This window comes from Aptenodytes forsteri, unplaced genomic scaffold (assembly GCF_000699145.1).
Source record: "Aptenodytes forsteri isolate BGI_AS27 unplaced genomic scaffold, ASM69914v1 Scaffold142, whole genome shotgun sequence".
Classification (NCBI taxonomy): Eukaryota; Metazoa; Chordata; class Aves; order Sphenisciformes; family Spheniscidae; genus Aptenodytes; species Aptenodytes forsteri.
Window position 1 is genome coordinate 4,434,016 of NW_008794598.1, and position 16,421 is coordinate 4,450,436.

The 16,421-nt window shown below is 39.8% G+C and overlaps 2 protein-coding genes across 11 annotated transcripts in view; one reads left to right on the forward strand and one right to left on the reverse strand.

Annotated features, from left to right (window-relative positions):
• Positions 1 to 2,549: 2,549 nt before the first annotated feature.
• NFYA (nuclear transcription factor Y subunit alpha) lies at positions 2,550 to 16,295 on the reverse strand. 10 transcript variants are annotated; one of them, XM_009272825.2, is made up of 10 exons: positions 16,233 to 16,295; positions 13,717 to 13,838; positions 11,931 to 12,017; positions 9,477 to 9,623; positions 8,045 to 8,176; positions 7,273 to 7,378; positions 6,580 to 6,746; positions 5,600 to 5,773; positions 5,098 to 5,199; positions 2,550 to 4,293 (listed from the first exon to the last, which is right to left on the reverse strand). In XM_009272825.2, the coding sequence occupies exons 2-10, from the start codon at positions 13,789 to 13,791 to the stop codon at positions 4,240 to 4,242; spliced, it is 1,044 nt and encodes a 347-aa protein (XP_009271100.1). In that variant the 5' UTR covers positions 13,792 to 13,838; positions 16,233 to 16,295; the 3' UTR covers positions 2,550 to 4,239. The 10 variants fall into 10 exon arrangements, with proteins under 10 accessions (XP_009271100.1, XP_009271105.1, XP_009271099.1 ...); XM_009272830.2 differs by lacking the exon at positions 16,233 to 16,295 and adding an exon at positions 15,423 to 15,556 and having other exon boundaries at positions 6,580 to 6,728; XM_009272824.2 differs by lacking the exon at positions 16,233 to 16,295 and adding an exon at positions 15,423 to 15,554.
• A 38-nt stretch (positions 16,296 to 16,333) lies between these two features.
• OARD1 (O-acyl-ADP-ribose deacylase 1) overlaps positions 16,334 to 16,421 on the forward strand; it is a 4,169-nt gene continuing 4,081 nt past the window's right edge. The window contains exon 1 of the mRNA XM_009272836.2: positions 16,334 to 16,402. The gene's annotated coding sequence lies outside the window, so the exon portion shown is untranslated. The remainder of the gene's footprint in view (positions 16,403 to 16,421) is intronic.

The window sequence follows — 16,421 nt, forward strand, 5'->3', positions numbered from 1 at the left end:
CCTTCCCTCCCCCAGCTCAGTGAGGCCATTTTCCAATTCCAGGAAGGTCACAGCAGCTTGCCTGGGCTCAGAGCTGAAAGGCAAGGCCTCCTTCCACCCTTCCTGAAGCCCTTCCTCAAACAATCCAGCTCCTGCATGCAAATCACCCTACAGCTGCCATCTTGAGGCACTACCTTAGCCTGAGAGGAAGAGCAGCAGGGCAAGATGGAGGCCCTCTTCACCAGCCAATCAGAGGTGTCCCAGAGCAACACCCATCCAATGAACACCCACGGTCAGCTTCCCTCAGCCAATCAGCTTCCAGCACTCACCAGCAGCCGGGCCCCAAGGTCAGGCAGAGCAGTCCTCTCAGGCAGCAAGATGGCAGGATGGGGATGGAGGGGAAGATGAACACCAAGATGTCTGGGCCCTTCCCCACAGGGCAGAAGCGCAGCAGGCGCACCCAGCCATCCCCCAAGGTGAAGGTAGAGCTGACCCCTTCTCCTCCCTGCTTTCATGGAGGGCAGGAAAGCTTGCTGGCCACCTAGGCGTTTCTCAGCAGTGCTAAAACTGCCACCTGCCCTCGCTGCTGCCTCTTCACCACTCCGTGTCACTGCTGCCACTTGACTGAAAAGAGCAGAAGGTCTGAAAAATAGAGCCAAAGCTTGTTCTTCGTTTATAAATTTTTATTAGCTGGATAGTGTACACAGTACTTACAATTGCATCTATTAAAGACCAAAATACACTTGAAAAAATGCATCATATAAAAAAAATTATAAACTTTTAACTATATACAAACTTTGCCTTACATTACGTTAATCTCAATACCCTCCCACACCCATTCACAAAAGATTTTCTCTCTCCCCCCCCCTTTTAACATGCAAGGCCTTAAAGCCATTTAGCATCACTTGAGGACCATTTTCCACATCCCATTCTTTACACCCATATAAAACTGGGTTTTGATCGGTTCGCTGCTCCAGTGCTCTCTGGGTCAATCGACCACGTTTCTCATTCTCCCCGAGCCGCCTCTTTTATCCTCATCCACACTTTTATGCACTCCCAAAGTGGAGTTTTTGCTCAAGTGTAGCTAATCCACAAAGTATTCTCGTTTAATTACTAGAGAGGTTTGAACTTGATGACGTCTCCAATTTAACAAATTTACCCAGGAAAAGAAAGCAGACTTTTTGATAACATGGTGTTGACCGATAACTCCAATCTCACCAAGCAAACACTACTTTTAGAAGTGAATACACATAACCCAAAGCAAATGAAAAATATGACAGTAGCACTCAGGCTTTCACATCACTATTTAAAGTATTAACGATAAGACTTCCTATATAACACAAATCCATAGGCCTTAATACACATTCTACAACAACAGATCAGAGAACCTATATATGAAGGTCTTATTGGGGAAAAAAGTTCTAGCTGTTCTGAAGAAGTTTACAAGTTCTTTAAGAAAAGAAGTAATTACTCATTAAAAAAAAATACCTATGTCAGAGCAGTAATCTTGCTTCCCTAACTTCCAACTCTCAGAGGGGGTTCTCCAGAGATTAGCCATCAGTTGAAGAGCAGAAATGTTATGGAGAGGCTGTCTTACTCCAGCACGGAAATATTCCTCCAGCACATGAATACGCCACTGACAAAATGTACAGATCAACTAAAAAAATATTTACAATAATGCTGCAAATTCAACTAAAGCAAATTTTTTGTTATTCCTTCACTAAAAGAGAGCTACATATTTCCTGAAATGGGTGACCTCACAAGAAATGCTAGGTGAGGATTTCATAGTTGCCCACTGAAGAAAATAAGCACCATGCTCTAATTGGCCTAGTATTTTAAGGCGGAAGCAACCAAAGGCACCAAAGATGCCATCAATGCAACGGAGGTAAACAAATGCCTTTTGAATCATTAGAAAAAAATCCTAATGTAAGATTTGTGAGCAGAGCGTTAGATTACCAATATAATTTAAGACAAAATCGAAAGAAAGAAGATTTATTTGCATGTAAAGAACGAGGCCACTTCCTTCCACAGCTGCAGGTGTCACTGTGCGTTGAACAGTTTCTTTCTCAGCTTCAGTTCACCAGGTCAGCTGTGAAAAGGGTAAGAACATGGAACTAAAAATTCAGAAAGAAAATGAACTGAACTCCATTTAGAAAATCCAGCTGCCTAACTACAAATATCAAATCTGCATTTCTTCTTTGTTCTTTCACTGGCTACGTTCCTTCACAGATGGCTGACCTAAACATTGTCATCCTTAGTATCTAGACAGGCACACTCTTCCTCCAAGATTGCCTGCTGGCAATGTAGAATCTAACATTTCTCCACATTTCTGCTCCCTCCTCTTGCATTCCTTCCCATCTTCTCATACTCTTAGGTCTACTATTTCTCTCTTTTATCCAAAGTAAATAGAACTTTCAAGGCTCTGTCTTTCTGTACCCTCCCAGTCTTCTACGTAGAAACTTGCTATTTTGTCCTCCATTTTGCATTTAGTCATAAGCTTTCAGTAAATGGGAAAAGACATAGGAGGGAGATAATATGGGTTGCATTTTTCAAGTTTCATTTACTTTTTTTGTCACTTGAAAACAGAATTCACTGAATTTAAACCAGTCTCTCCTGTCCTTGGATGCTTTCCTCAAAAACACCCCACCCTTTGCTGCTTTACCTATTCAGGTTCATAATCACCTCCCTCAATAACAATGCCTGGCAATATTTCCAATCCATGCTTAACTGCTGTGATGCAGTTTTATGTTTTACAGAACACAAAAATTGGAAGAGATGGGACTATAGCGTGCAGGTGATACACAGAGAGCCTGTAAAACTCATTCAAGATGGGAGGAGACAGGCATGGAAAGACGCAGGTATCACCTGTTAAAATGCTTATGAACTACAGCTTCCATCGCCAAATTTCAAATCATTAAGAATGGAGCAAGCTTAAAATCTGTAATGAGCTATGGAATTAAAGATAATGATATGTTTTGTCGAGATACTCAGCCAGAAGCCAGCTATAGGTCATGAAAAAATCCTTTTTTTTAAATGTAAGTACTCCTCCTTCATTAAGTGCCACATTTTTTTTTTAATTTAAAGAGGATAGTCTATAAAAAGCCCGAAAGGTTCATCAATATCTGCCTTCATTTGGTTAACAGTCCTTCAGTTACATCAGGATGAGCCGAGTTGAGTTGCCCTATGCTTCTGCTGTCATGAAACAATCCCTCACTCTGTGTAGAATGAGAGAATTGTGGAACTGATTTAGAACAGACATCAAGAAACACCATCACAAAGATGGTCAAGTGCTATTACTCGGAGATTGCAGATTTTGCGTCTTTTGGAGGAACCATGCACTGGACTGGCAAGTTAGAAGGAAGATTAAAAAAAGAAATCTTTTGGAAGAGAGTCACTTAGAAGTTTTAATCCTTTTTATACTAGCATCCACTTTTCTTCCAAAGCAACAACCACTGGCAATAAACATACCAAAAAACACCAAGAGATTACTTTTACTATTTAAATCCTTATCCCCACATCACCCTCTCCCCTCTTACTTCTTGGAACAGATACACGACATATCAAGTCCTGTAATAATCTTGAAATATTTCTATCATTGTGACTGGATGGCTGAACTTTTCCCAGAGAAGAGCTTGCTGTTTACATATTTTACAAGGTGGAACTTAAAAGAACCCCCTTCAGTTTCTGCCAGTTTCAGAAGTGCAGATGCAACAACAGGGAACAGTTCAGTTGACAATACAGTCCAAAGGTGTAAGGAATGGATGTAAATAACAAGTCTCTGCTGGGAAAACAAAGTACTGTGGTGTAGCCACGTCAGTGCTGGTTGCTATAAACTGGATTATGTCTCTGTACCAAGGGCCGTAACTCCAAGAGGTCTTTCCTGGCCCTGCTTCAGCATGCCAGAGTTATTGCTGATCACTGAGTCAGTGGCACACTCTCACCCATAGCCAATCTTAATGCAAGAGATGTTTAAAAGGGGGAAAAAAAAAAAAAAAAAAGGCATGAACAGTCAGACTCTGAAATCGCTGCGCTGGATCAGAAGAGTATACCAAGAAAGTCGTTCAGTTTCTATTTGTTGAGTCAACTGCAGTTAAAATCTCGACCACATACTGAAAACGTGGTGCTTGTTCTGTAGAAAAGGATAGGCTGTGATATGGTGATTGTCCCGTTGAAAGACTCGCTTGATACGCTGGAAAGGTAGGACAGACTTGCAGAAGGGACGGGAATTCTGTTCAGTTATTTTTTTTCTTTAAGCAGTGGTTAGGAGACTCTGATCATCTGTGTCATTGCTTCTTCATTGGCCTGAGATGGATCCTACAGATTCAAAATACATATCATGTTGTAACTTCAGCATTTTTCCCGTAACAGCAGAGAATCACGCACAACTCTATCAAGAGGAGATACTCCTGTCCCCTCCCTTGATCTCTAAACATGTCATATTTTTCCAGGGTTTTACAGGCCAGTGTAAGAGAATGGGATATATAAATCCAAATAGTTCCTAGTAATGCGTTGTTTCTGGTAATAGGGAAGACCTAGTACTGGTCTAGTATTTGGAAAGGATTCCACTTCAGAATAAGAAATAGTCTTCTGCTAAAGCCACAGGACTGCTTTAAAGCACTAATCAACAACAGAATTTGCTAATTCTACTCTATTGTGTCCCTTCCTTTGAAAACCTGTCTTGCACTTTTAATGTAAATCAATGTGCAGCTAAGAATCAGATATTCACATTTTTTCATTTTCCATCAGATGTAAGATAAGGTATTTCTACCTTTAATTCATGTCCTAAAAAAATACTTCTGGTATGCAACCAGAAAGGCTGCAAAGACTGTATTTCTTAGGACAAACAAATACAAGCATTCTCTGTAAAACAAAGTGAATACATTTCTATCAATGTTACTATAATTTAATTACTCAAGGCAAATAGACACTTGCTCTCTACAAGAAGTGAGACAGAAGGTTTCTTTACAATGCCTGAAACAAAGTCAAAGGCAGAGAGGGACAAAGGTCAGCAGCCTAGCCCAAAAAAGAACAAACAGAACAGTACAAAGACACCTCTAAAGTGTATTCTGAAGAACTGCAAGTGGCAGTTGTCCAAAGAACAGACAAAATTCTACTTACCTGCATATGAGGGCTGTCTTTTTCCTTTGGTGAGAAGAAACGTCCACCTTCTCCCCGCTTCCTGGCCATGGCATGACGATGCCGAGATTCATGCAAATATTTCTGCAACAATATAAAGGAGGTAATGAGAGACCAGCCTACTATTTGTAGTTCAGTACTTTCAGTAGGGGAAATTCCTGACCGCTAGAAAAGCCTACCCAGTCCCCATCCTTCCCCCTTCCCCAAAGATAAAGTGTTTACAGTAAATGCCCATTTGCAATACAGCTATGTGCATATTCAACAATTAAAAGCACACAAAGGAAGCAGGACTGCCACCAAGGGACTTAAAAAAAAAAATTACTCCGATGTAGCTTTATGAACAACAAAACAAAACACAAACAAAACCAAACCAAAACAAAATCAAAGAACACTTTAAGATTCCAGTCTTCATTTTCCAGCACAGGTGGTTTTCTGCGCCTTTCTCATAAAGCAACCCTGCATTAGATCCGAGTTATATGCTCACCCTTCTTTCTTTGGGAATTTTTCCCTCTGCTTCAAGTTTAGCACGTGCCTGCCTCCTCTTAAGGATCCGGTGATACTGCTTGGCATTTACATAGAGGGGCTCTTCTTCCAGCATTTCTGCTCCAGGCAAAGGTATTCTCTGGATAGCTGGTACTGATCCAGCTCCAGGTACCATCTGTGCAGAGAAGAATATGTTTTTAGTACTTGCAGCTCAGAACACAAAGTGAATGCAAAAAAGTAATTTAAAAAAAAAAAGTTAAAATGGAAAGTGAGTGGTTTTGTCCAGATAATGCACCTACTTAAATTGAAAGGAGTAATAAAGTTGTTCTCAAACTGCAGAACAAATTTAAACAAATCAATTACATATCAGTTCTGCTTGGTTTTTTTCCTGATAACGGTAAAATTTCAATACAACATACAATTCTATGACCACGTTTACTGCTTCTTGTACAATTAAGCATACAGGACATGCCCATTGCTTCCCTTTCTTTTTGATTATCACTTATTTACCTTATATGATAATTTCAGAGCATTTCTTAAGCAAATATTACTTGTAGAGCTGCTGACATCTAGTGGGGACGAACAATAAAATTCACGTTAAAAGGCATCACACTACAAAGATAAGAATTGGCAGAAAGCCCTCTTATGAATCAGAAAAACAAATATGAAGGGATCCTTAAGAAAAGCAACAGTTGATTCAATATTTTTAAACCTCTACTTATCAGTTAACAGCTTATTTTGCATTTCAATTTCTAGATTTCTGATCTCAATAATCTGCTGTGGGAGAAAGTACAGAATACATAGATCGCAATAGCACACAGGCCGTTAAAGCTGAAAACTTACCTTTTTTAAACTTTAAACCAATGGTAGCTACTGAGAAAACTGATCATATTAAGGTGACATGAATCTCAGACAACAGTTTGTGTACAGGCATCTTAAACCTCAACCTTTAAAAAGATCAATGGAAAGTTAAATACATACCATAACCATTCCACCTGAATTGACAACATTTCCAGCAACTGGCAGCGTCACTGTGACAGTCCCTTGTCCACTACTGGTTGTATTGGTGTTGGCTCCCGTTTGGACAATTTGCGCTCCAGCCAAACTGGCTGCTGGAATGGTGATCATGCCTGTAACAGGGACTGTAACTTTAAGAAAATAAAACACAAAAGAAAAAAGAAAAAAAAGAAACAAAAACACGCACACAAAAAGAAGGGAACACCATTAGTCCCACTTCTGTTTTTTACTCATTCATCCTTCCATAACATGCAAAAAGAATTAGAAAAGCATTGCAAGTTACTAACTAAATTCCATCACCTGGTCTTCATACTTCCTATTTTTTGCATTTGTATCCACACAATAATTCCAGTGTCAGATAAGAGATCACGTACTCTAAGGTGTAAAAGCAAACTTAAGTGTTTCTAGTCTAATAGCCCTTGCCAAAGAAAAGAGCCATATTTTATTTTTCTGGGGAAAGAACCGCAGGCTGCATTCCTGTATAATAACATAAACATCTCTTCTTCCATTCACTATGCCAACAATTCAATATCACAGCACTCACAGCACTACTAGTATTGCAACTCAGTGTTTTCTTTGACAATAATTACAAGGCAATAAAAACCTATCAAAGAGATAATTAAGAAGTCCTGACTCTTTTCACACCAAAGCTCATACCTTGTTGGAGAATGGTTCCATCAGCATTAACTGGCTGATAGACTATGGTCTGGCCTTCAGCTGCTTGTGCTACCTGTTGTCCTTGAACTGCTATTTGTTGCTGGGTCTAAACAAAACAAAGAACACAGTAACTTTACAAATTGCTTATTTTTCAAATTTTACAATTCCTGAATTAACACATGGCGCTTAAGGTGTTTCAGGCATCTATTTCTTTTGCTTTATTACCAGCATCAAGAAATAGGATGGAGCACAAACCAATTGAACTGTAGATAAAATACCTAAAGCACATATAACATACTTCTTCTAACAGTGTAGTATTTAATATTGAAAGAAACAAGTTCTAGGTTTCCTGTCTCACTATGAATATGTTAAAGGAAGAACTATTCTGCTCAGAAATTTAATTGTGGTCCTAAACAAAAGAATCAGCAGAAAACCCAGGTATGACTAGGCTACTTCACAAAATGGCGCAAGTATGAAATTAGCAATACTTCGTTTTCAAATTTCAATAGACAAAAACAACCATGAACCAATAAAATACAGAAACACAATGGATAAAAACATGCAATCTATTTATTCTGCCCCAGAGTTATGTATGAAAACACTACAAAAATATGAAATTTATTCTCAAGTTCTCCTCAATATTAATAATTCCTCATAAAAAATTTTTTTTTTTTTTTTTTTTCCCTTTTTTTACTTAACCATACCTTAAGTCATTTGTCAAGTTTCTCTTCCTATTTCTCTCAAGAAAACCCTTTCATGCTGGTGCAGTTACCTGTGTCTGGCCAGCAGTAACTGCAGTCTGTGGCTGCTGTATAATGATCTGCTGGGTCTGGCCCTGCTGCCCCTGTACCTGCACAGCCTGCCCACCTTGAATCTGAATCTGACCTGGCTGGACCAACTGAATCTGTGGAAGAAAGAGTCAGAAAGGAACATTAACTATGCCTCTTATTTCTCCCTCCTTGGCCTCAGCATTACCAAATCATCTCTGAGGATGATTTACTGTTGCAAAGAAAAAGAAAGCACTGATTCTTCTCTTTTTCCACTTTAAAATGAAGAGTTTTAATTTATTCCTCCCTGTGACACAGCAGTCACAACCATGTAGAATAGAGGAAACATAACATGCTAGCGTCATTATGCCCTAGCAGTTCTCCACTGCTTACACAATAAAACAGTCGAAAGAAGTAAAATATTCACATGAAACTAGGAATAATAATACTCAGGTGAAAGAAAAAAAAGGACTAAGATTTAAGATATCTGCAGAGTGTTAATTATCCAGCATACAGAAGTAGTCCTGGATATACACAAAAGTTGACTTCAGCTTTGCAGAGAAGTCTTTCCACCAACGTGGAACATTTCTTAGATTAGAAGAGAGAACTGGAATACGGTTTGAAGCTTGTGCTTAAAAACCCAGTTATGGATTTTCCTCCAACGACCAGACTGTAAAGAACCTAACACAAAATATACTGGGTTTCAACAGAAGAAATTTTAAATAAACACTAAATAAACCTCTCAAAACACCGAGACATCATGTGCCTTCCTGGACTGTGCCGAACTTGATTCCTAAATCCCATTCTCAAATCGCTAGAACACTTTCATTATGCCACTGTTACAGTTCTTCCCTTTGCTTTTGAGGAACACATTTTGAGCACCTGTTTAAATTTAAAAACTGTCTTTTAGACAAATATTTCAAAATAATTGCTTCTAATAAAATCCATCTTCTATACCTTCTACAGTTTTACCTTCTGTGCAATGGAAATGTTTAAATTCACCTTCAGCCATCACATACTAGATGAACTCAAGCACAACAGTTATTTTCAGGAAGCTTAAATAAATAAATTATCTTAAATAAATAAATATTAAAAAATTTTCATCTTTCTGAGCCATAAATTGAGTAGGCACCAGATCACCACCTATACTGCAAAGGCCAGTTAAAATAAAAATAACAGTAAAAAACCAAACAAAAACCCCTAAACCAACTCCAGCTGTATTTTAATGGACTTCATTTAAAAGGTTTGCACCATCCCATAAAATACAAAAATCAAATACACAAAGAATTTTCATTGCATTCTTAACACGCAGCTCACTGCCAGATCCATAGCTGGAGAACAACCGTATATGCCCAGTTTATTTTAAGAGTGCTGAGGGTGAGAACATCACAGTTCATTCTCTGCAATTTATCTTAAATAAAATTAGGGTTATCTCACCTGCTGCAGTCCCTGTGTTCCAGAAACGGGGACTTGCATGATTGTCTGGCCCTGACCCCCAGGCACAGCCTGCACCATGATCGGCTGGCCAGTTGATGTGATCAGCTGACCTCCGCTTACTTGTACCATTAGTGGTTGACCCTGGACCTAGGAAACAGGAGAAAAAACAAACAGAACAATGAAAAAGTCTGGTGACGTGAAGCCAGAAACTGAAGTGGCTACCACATGAGGCTAAATGCTTACCTATTTTAATGCAGTGACCAGAGAACCTGAGCAACAGTCCCCTGGGTTCATAATCAGCATCAAAGATCTTTAGTTTCTAAAACTTTTTCTGTGATGTGCTGCTGGATTTAGTAAATTATCTTTTTCTGTTGCAGTCTAACCAAAACTTGCAAGTCTAATTGCAATAAAGCATGAAAAGCATAGCTAAATTTTCCAGACACAATAACTATCTTCATGCACAGCCCGAGAGCGAAGTGTAATAAAAGAAACTTCATTATCCACATCACTATTACTAGTTTTTAATTGGGGTTCCTAATGAGAAAAAGCTCTAAATAAGCTATTTTGAGAGAGATTCCAAGGTAGCTTCAACTCTCTGCAACTACATGCTTACGTAAACATTTCCATTTCCTAACCGGTATGTAGCATGCGATGGTCTTAGAGAATCTTTTCATGGTTATTACGTGAAATTATCAATATAACACCACAAAATGTACTTCAGTAAGGAAGAGTGAAAAAAAATGAGCAGCAGCCACATCCTGGCCCAACGAAGCTTACAGTGGATTTATAAATTCAGCTGTAATAAGAGTCTCTGGACTCTTGGACCAGGTATTATCTCTGGTCACTAGGAAAAAGGCCAATGAAAAGAAAAGCAAGGGGAAAACCTCTCTGTTTAAACACCCTTACCCGCTAAGTCTCCAAACTCCCCAAAATATATCTTTGAAAATACCATACCTCCATGGCTTAAATGTGAAATGAGTCTTATGAACTAGGTAACCACTCTTTACCACGCTCTGAGTTGTTTAGAAACAAGAGCAACACAACATGATAAGAAGTCACCGAGTTCTTGGGGTTTCTACCTGTAAATTTCAAGAATATGCAATAGCAAATGCTCACTCTTCAACCACTGTAGAATACCAGACTAAACATCAGTACAGATTTTCAGCACATACTGAGCTACCTAAAAAAGCTTCACTTCGCATAGTTCAAATACCTTAGTGAATTATATGCTACGGAAACAACCACAGTTGTACCTCGGTGATCAATGCCTACATAGAATATTGTTGACTTTACAGGTCACCTAATATCCTTGCGACACTGTTCTGTCCCTCAACCTTATAACTATCACATACAAGTCCCTAACAAAAATCGGTAGTACTTGGTTTGAACTGAACACAGAGAGAGAGATAAGCATGCTCACGTCAGCCACAGAGAAGCACAGTCAGCAGTACAATATCCAACAAGCAGAAAGAAAAATGATACATTCCAGGATTCTTGTTAATGTATTAGAGCAAGCGCAAAATAAAAAAGGGGGGGGGGCACATAACAACGACCAGGAGGCCACAGTGACCCAAGCAATTCAAGTCAGCCAGCTTTTCGTATTTTAACTCTGAACATAAAAAATGCTGTGTTCAACTTTACACCTGGCAAGACCATTCCAGCCTCTTGGAACTCTCCTTCTCTGAAGAATTAAAAACCAAACAAAACCAAAATACTGAGTGAAAAATGCATTACTAAACTGCTACGGCTATCCAGGGTTCATCAACTCCTTTAAAAGCCTCGTACGTGAGCTAATGAAATGAAGTTTGCAAGACAGGAAATACTTCACATTGAAACAAATCAGGGTTCAAAATAACCTTGCATTTCCTTCCAATTTGCAATGTAATTGCTGTTAGGATACATACTTCTCCTGGGTTTCCCTATGTTGTTCACACGTAAATAAGAAATCAGATCTCTCAATCCCACAGAGGCCAATATCGTCCCCAGGGGCCCTTTTTAATCACAGATTGAAAAGTTTTACTCTTCAAGCTCATGGGTCATCTACCACCTCTCTGTCCTTCTTTCACGTAGCGAAGACACAAAACTACTCACAGTGGATATCAGAAATCTAATCTCCTTGAAACTACAGGAAATCTTTGGGTTATCTCTCTTGACTATTACTTCCTCATCTTGCTGTTTTTTGCTTTAACTCCCATTTCAACCACTATTCACTTTCAGAATTACATCAGCAGGAATTCATGAATGCATCAGGGTTTCTGGCATGCACCTGAGATCCAATGAAAAGCTATATCCCACACTCTTCATGGAAAACCCTACAGCTAGCATAAAGCACAGCTACTACTGCTAACAAATTTTCCTGTTCCTATTTCAAACCCTGGAAAAAACACAGCATTAGATATGTGGCGATGGTGAGAGTCATGCAGTGCTCACAAACACAATTAGAGAGATCACCACTACCTGGAGGGTCTGGACTTGCTGGCCTGAGGCGGATGCCACCTGGGCCTCAGTCTGCAACTGGACAGCAGTGACACCACCCTGCTGCTGGGAATAGGAACAGGAATAGCTTGAAACATGGAAACGCACAGCTCTGACAAGAGACGACGACACTTTGCTGGAAGAGGGTGAATTTAAAATTCATACACACTGCTCTTGGAACATAAGGAATGTGAATAAGTTTAGCAAACCTAAGAACGGAATACCAACAAAACTGCGTAAGATACTGACAGGCTTCAATATCCCAAACAAAAATCACTTACAAAGAACAGAAGAGATTATTTTGCAGAATTTAAAATCTCAGCTTCAGTGTTTAGACTGCTACCTTTCTGCTTAATGTTTCCTTTCACTGCCCAGGTTTCTTACTGTGAAGGGGTTCCAGATTTTTGTCAGACTTGTTAGTTACAAAAAAGGCCATAAATTCCTTTCTGCACAGAACAGCAGCACAGATGACTACAGTCTAAGCTTCATCTATGTCACACCTTCATCAATGTCTTCCCACCACTGACCTTGAAGGACAATCTTGAGAGGTTGCAAGAGCAGTTAAATCTAAAAGCCTTTTCTATCTTTAGCCTCTTTAGTAAGAGTCCCAAAATAATCTGTTAACTGTGTTAGCATTTGGGAGATGAAGGACATCTCTCTACTAGAAGTCGTATTACAACAGGCCTGTTAAAAAACATTTATTTTAGAAAAACATTTCACATCAAATACAACACAGGCTTTAAGAGCACGTACTATAAATGAAACAAGCCAAGGTATGTTTTTACCTCCCTTTTACCTACAAAGTGTCAATAAAACCAAATATATCTTTGGTTACCTGCTGGAAGCAGGTATTTTTGATAATTCTTAAGATATAATTTTTTAACCTCAAGTACAATCTTGTTCTGACTCAAAAAGTCAACTTCAACTAAATTCAGTGGAAGAAGCTGGTCCCTGCTATCAAACACTCAAATAGGCTGATGCAAAGCAAAGCGTATCTCACTGAAAACATAATCCAGTGGCTCATTCATTTGCATGACAAACTAAGAAACTTCTCTTGTCTTGAACTAGAACAAACATAAGCTGCAACAAAAATTCAGCACCAGCACAGCTCATCTGAAAATACATTACTGTATCTGAATGGGCAAAGCTTAACAACAGTAAAAATCTATAAACCCTTAAAAAACCCAGCCCTACTCATCTGCACATTATAACATGAACTAGAAACTTCTTTCTGGAATGGATGAATTCATCCAAAGCTACATGTTTTGTTGCAATTCCTGTACTGTGTGTTCATTTTGATCCACCTGTAGTTCTAAAACAAAGGATCTCCATCAATACTTCTCTTGAGAAAGCTAGAGAAACCCTCTATGGGCTTGAACAAAACCTATTTCAATTTTGGGGGGAATCTACATTGTTCCTTGTGGACAACTGATCGTATTAATATTGGGTTTCCTCCATTTTCAGAGAGGATTTGTTACTTTCCTCACGTCACTGCAAACTCCCTGCTACACTGAAATTTGGTAACTTGTATACCTGCAATTTTATTGATTTAATTTTATAGCAAGTGTTTTTTTAAAAAACGTATTTACTCTGACTTCAAGTCAAGTCAGATCACTGACCACTGATCAGGTGACAGAAGTCAGGTAAACACATATCCAGACAGTATCATGAAGCATCTTGCTGGTTCTGTGAAACTCTGAAAAGTACAAAAAGGTTCGTAACTCAGCACTGGCAACGCCAGCTCACCCGTTATCACTTTCCATACCTGCTGCTGAATCTGTCCAGCCTGCACAACGATCTGCTCTGTGGAACTGTTACTATTCGCCGTGTACTGCTCCATAGCGCTTCAGTTCCAATACGATAAAAGGCACACCTCAGCCCGTGTATCTGGCAAGACAAGTTAAAAAAAGCAGGTGATTATCGTCCCAAGGTTTGAAGATTAGTATTATCTTACAATAGCTGAAAAGCAAACCATCTGCTGACATTGAGGTCAGAATCACACAGTAAGAGCCGCTGTTTAATCAAGGACCTACCTCTTTCATAATGTCACCTTACTTTCATTGAGTAACAAAACTAGAATTGTAATTTCAAGAACACATAACTTGACTGAGAGGCAAAAAGCATCTCAATCTCAATTCTGTCGTTATCTTCAGGCAATCAAATAGTAGCTATGAATCTGATTCTCTTCCTGTTTTACCCCTCGAGTCTGTGTATTCTGGGCTACAGACAGTTGCCTGCGCTGCATATTGGTGGAGGAGAGGGGTGTTATCAGTAAAAAACCTCACAAAATACAAAGTTTAGGTGTAAAAGCAAACTACATTTCAAGAATTCAACAAAGCTAAGTGAAACTCTCTCCTTCCCCAACTACGCAGCACTCCCTCCTCATCTCTCTTTCTTCTCTTCCTACTTTCACGTATTTTGAAAATAGCCAGCAGACTTCTCACTGCTTCCATCCTTTTACTGCCTCTCATTTCTTGGACCCTTGCCGACACATATGAAGAACACACTGTTGAAACAAAATACTTAGTTCCATTACCTCCTTCTCCCTCGCATTTATTCCCTTCTCAGTTGATCAACAAGGGAAGAATTCTTACTATTACTTTTAATGAGGTATTTGATTTATGCTATGACTGAACAAGTACCTGCTACATTAGTGAAAAAGCAGCCTGTAACTTTAATCTTTGAAGTCTAAAGCAACAAAAAACCAGGCCCCTTCAGTTTTCAAAGAAACGCACACAAAATTTATTCACAACTTTAACTAACTGTAACTGTTGCTGTGGTTACTACTGTAACGACACCTCTCACACTTCCTGCTCTTTAACTTTAAAACATCCTTTGTACTTCAGTGCCTTGCATTTATCTTAAGAACATTCATTTTTTCATCGACTTACTCCTCACCGTGACCTAAGCAAACACACAATGATTTTACATTTTGTTGTTTTCTTGCACGTTAACACCAAATGTCGCTCACCTACAAAAATAAACGATTAACCAGTATGTATCATGAAAGACCAGAAGCATGCTCGTTACAGGGGGCATAACACTCAGCTATAATAATGCAAGAACCTTCTCAGCCCCTATCAGATCTTTTTTTCAGAATAAGGATGTAATGATGCCAAGCCTGGAGATCACAAAGATAATCTGAGTCACAGCACCGAAAGGCACTACATTTGACTGCAATTTTAACTCTATCCTCGGTCCGTTTAGTAACAGTTTTTCACAGCCTGCCAGCATAAAAGGAGATAAATACTCTTTCTGAAGATGATACTGGCTACTGAGGTTCTCGTTTCACTTTTGCGCTGTATACTTAATTTCTGCCCTAAATGCCTGTGGGCCTGTCAGAAAACAGCTCCCACATTTCATTCTGCAGGGAAGTATTTCAATAGCGAGCACAGGATGCCAGTAAACTGTATTTGCCAGAAGTTCCCTGGCTTCCTTAGCGCCACAACCAATACTCAAGCACAGGCATACCTCTGCTCGGGAATGCTTCTTCACAGACCCCCATATCAAGCCCCCATCTTCTTTACTTAAAATATTAGCAGCATTGTAATCCTAACTCTCTGCACCAGCTGTGGCTAGCCAAAGTTACAAGCAGGAGATTTTACATGTGCTGGATCCTAGTCCTCCAAGGGATTACTTCATTCCCTTCATTAAAACACAGAGCACCAGCGTTACTATATCAAAGTTAAATTTTAAAGATTGCTGATCTACTTCAATGGCACGCTCCTCCCACAGCTGATCTCACCAGTCGGCTCCTCCTCACCCAGCCCTTGTCTGCACTGAAAATGACTTAGTGTTCTATCAGTACATATTAATATATATATACACACACGTATGAGGCTATAGAAGCTGCATCAACAACAGTTCTCTTGGCAAGTAAGTTATGCTAAGAACAAACGAGTGCGATAAACTGCGCTAGGACTTGAGCTAGCTTGAAAGCATCGTTTTAAAACGTGCTGCACCCTGAAGCAACATTACTAAATTGGCAGAAGTTTCTAGGGCAGACCCTGTCAATCTACCCGGATGACGGCTGTCCTCTCAGGACGCCAGTGGAGGACAGACACCCACGCGAAGCCAAAGACGGGATTTAACTCAACAGCACAGGCCATGCTCTTATCTCCCACCGTTCGGCAGGATAAACAGGCCACGCTCTTATCTCCCACCGTTCGGCAGGATAAAACATGTGGTACGCAGATTTTGTTTCCGACCTCCTTATCGCACATGCAAGTCAATTGGAGTGCACCCAGGGACGTTTTTATTTTATTGCAGAAAGCCGCAGACCTGGGGATTTTCTCGGCGGGCAGAGCACGCTGCGCTGTGCTCAGGCGGACGAGGCAATGCCCTGCAGCTCACGGAGGAGAAGGCAAGGTAGCAGCGGGGCCCCTCGCTCCCGCAAAAAGGGCAGTTTCGCCTCACCGAGGAGCACGTGGCTGGCGACATTTGGCGTCCAGGTGCGTTTAGCGGAGGCCG